At 37.4% G+C, this 3,319-nt stretch overlaps 1 protein-coding gene across 1 annotated transcript; it reads right to left on the reverse strand.

Moving 5' to 3' along the window:
• Positions 1 to 1,750: 1,750 nt before the first annotated feature.
• On the reverse strand, positions 1,751 to 2,581 carry LOC133727144 (auxin-responsive protein SAUR76-like). Its single transcript, XM_062154767.1, has one exon. It carries the CDS (start codon positions 2,472 to 2,474, stop codon positions 2,103 to 2,105), a length of 372 nt encoding a protein of 123 aa, XP_062010751.1. The 5' UTR covers positions 2,475 to 2,581; the 3' UTR covers positions 1,751 to 2,102.
• Between the last annotated feature and the right edge of the window lie 738 nt (positions 2,582 to 3,319).

Here is a 3,319-nt window from a genome sequence, read left to right on the forward strand (position 1 = left end):
AGTCTTCGATCACTTCTCAATTAAAACCTCTTCTTCTTCTTTTTTTTCTTTTTTTTTTCCTGCAAAAACCCAACACATGCAAACAAGAAGCTTCACTAATTAAGCGTGTGGGTGTGTATGGACATATCGATGGGTCGCAATTCTCAAAGGCATCTCCAACTACCCCATCATTAGCTTCCTGTACTATAATTAAGAACAATATTTCTGACTTTATATGCTGAAGAATATTGTAAATCAAATGTAATATTACTTAATTTATCCGAAAAAAGTTTAATATTACTTAATATCAAAGCAAACTTTGATATGGATGGAACTAAGTATTAATAATTTGTTTTGCCGAAAGGAATGCCTACTGTAAAGTTGCTGACTTCTTCTTGCGGTTTCATAATACGACATTTTTCTTCATGCTACCAACTTAATTGTACATTCAATTTTTATATATTACTTTCTAATTAGGTAGACCTAGCTTTCTTATAGTTAGTTACAAGGGGAGGTTACAAGGGTGTATTAACTACTTATTAAACCTTTAAATATATCAAGTCATGGTGATTGACTTCTTAGTCCAAAAGAAAACAAAACCCCAAATTTCTAACCTTTATAAACCCTAAAACTTTATATTAAGCACTGTTGGCATTTAAAAGAGATATTCTTGTGTGATATGTGTCAAGCTCTCCCGATTCAAGACACTGTGAAACTCACCACAAGGTCCATAATCAACGAATCTGAGAATAATTAATTTTTGAATAGAAAATTGGCTTGCTGGTAGCTAGGCTTTATTTATTATTTTAATTATAAATTTCTGGGAATAAAATAGTGATCGATATCAATTTGAGTATAGACAACTCCGACGTGCTACACTGTTACCTAGTTTTCAATTAGCTAGTCTGCATTACCACTTAATTAATTAAGGCTACAAGGTTTGTGGTCTTATTGAACGATTTGCAACCCTTTTATCTCAAGTAAATGTTGGTGATGTTAAAAACAGTTAATTACTTGGCATGTTCACCAGCTGATCCATGGTATTGTGCTGTTTCTCTTCAATAAGGAAAACTCAAAGAGAATTCACAAAGGTACGTAGTAGCAATTGGAGAAACTAGACAATCACTTGTAAAAACTAAAGGCCTGGCTTGTTCTACTTTGGATAATGTACGTCTAAACTGCTTCGGTTATAATGATCTGCGCGACCGGGGACTTGGAACCAGAGCACTATTAGTAGTACTGCAAAATGGTTACATTACTTTGGACGGACACATTACCTTGTACTCATGCAGAGACATATTATGGTTAAAACATGCACCATACTTTGGTGCACTCCTAAAGTTGGATCCCACACATTCACATAATTGAATCTCGATCTCCTAAAAATGTGGTACAGAGTTAGGCCGGCACAAAAATTATTACTTGGAGGCGTTAAAATATGGACAGTTTTAAATAGTAGTCGTAAAACGAATTCGACGGTTCATTACCAAGGCACTCTAATAATGCTGGCGATATTCAATTTTGACAGAGACTAATTCGTGCTCGGGAGATCTTGTCAGAACGCTTCCTCCCCCTGGCCACTAAGAATATATTGGGATTTAATCCCAATAAGCGTCGGCGGGATTCGAACCCGGGTGTGGGGGTTCCACACCTGGAGGCTCTTACCAACTCGACCACCTGTGATGGTTGAGAAATAGTGAATCTGAATATATATATACCAATCAGGTAACTAATATGAAATTAATTAAAAAAAAAAAAAAACATGTACATATACATAATGTGATCAACCCATAAATATCAGACCAAAGAGAGAAAATGTATTAGAAATATAGATTAATACATATCTTTAAGAACAATGGTAAAGATTGAGCTGACGAATGTCGACCAGCTCGATCAGAGCCTCAGATGGATGTGAAATATTGGGTTAAATCATCCTCAACCGTGCAACCAAATCACACTCTTAATCTCTTACCTACAATAATTTTTAAAATTAAGAAAAAAAAGAATGTACAATCCTCCTCATCCTCTTCCTTCCTTATTCTTCTTAATTTCTCAGTCACTTTCAGCTTTCACCTAGTAGTAATAGTAGTTACCATGCATATACATTCCTTCTTCTTTCTCGATCAGCAAGCGTAGAACTCGACGAGTTCGTCCATCGATTCCGGCTGAGGATCGGCGTTTTCGAGCATCCAGAGCAGGTGCTCGAATAGCACCACCTCACATGCGACATTGATTGTGTCGTCGTCTGAGGATCTCTCCGCCAGTTCCTTGAAGAGGGGGTGGTGGACGACGTCGGGGCCCACGAGGTAGCGTCTTCGGGACTTGCCGACGTAGACGGCTTGGATGTCTCTGGAGGAGACGACGTCGTTGGAGGAAGAGTAGCTGTCGTCGTCGGCGGAGGCTACAGAGTTGATGCTGTGGCGGTTGCTTTTGCTGAATGAGTTCCACTTCTTGAGGACCGACTTGAGCTTCAGTAGCTTTCCACCTTTCGCCATTTTTAGAGATACTGTAAAGAAGCTTAGTTTTCTATGAGAGAGAGAGAGAGTTTGAGGAGGTGTTGATGGGTTGTGTGTGTTTCTTGGTGAGGGATTTGGAAATGGGAAGGAAGGTTCGTATATAAAGGAGGGACTTGGGGAAGGGACAGGGGCGAAATGGTAAGTTAGGAATATGGGGGTTGAATGAAGCGCATTGAGGGGATGTGTTAGTGGCGGCGATTTATTATTGTTAGTTTGTAGGCTCAAAACACCGCCATCTCATTACTAAAGTTTTTATTTATTGTTGCTAATTCTTTCTCAAACCATATTTTGGGAAGCTGTTACAATCCCAAAATTTGTTGATTGTACTTTTTTTGTTTTTTGAAAGAAAAGAATTCATGCCCCCAAGAGGATATGAACCAAGGTCACAAGGGAAATAACACATCACTTTGCCAACTGACCCATTTCATGACTTTTCTTGTCTAGATTGATTGTATTATTACAATAAATTTTTTTGAATACACACCTCTAATTACTTAATACATATTCTATATTCAAGTTTTAATGTTAGTTAAAAATTAAGAAAGGTCGGAATAAAAAGCGTCTCAAATGACAGTTCGACTCATAATAATTTAATTGTTGTATATGAGTTGTTTATTTGATTCCTAAACCTTAAAGAAAAAGAAAAAAAAGTCTAAAATGAGTATTCGGGTTCATGCGCCTGAGGCAGAAATTAGTCTGGCTTTGATGGAATACTATCGCAGACTTTGATTTGAATACTAACTGAGTGGATATATTGTTAACTCGCTATTCGCTAATGTAACCGAAGTGGCTTACTACTTCATCTCCGATAAAAAAATGTCTAT

This window comes from Rosa rugosa, chromosome 1 (assembly GCF_958449725.1).
Source record: "Rosa rugosa chromosome 1, drRosRugo1.1, whole genome shotgun sequence".
In the NCBI taxonomy this organism is placed as follows: Eukaryota; Viridiplantae; Streptophyta; class Magnoliopsida; order Rosales; family Rosaceae; genus Rosa; species Rosa rugosa.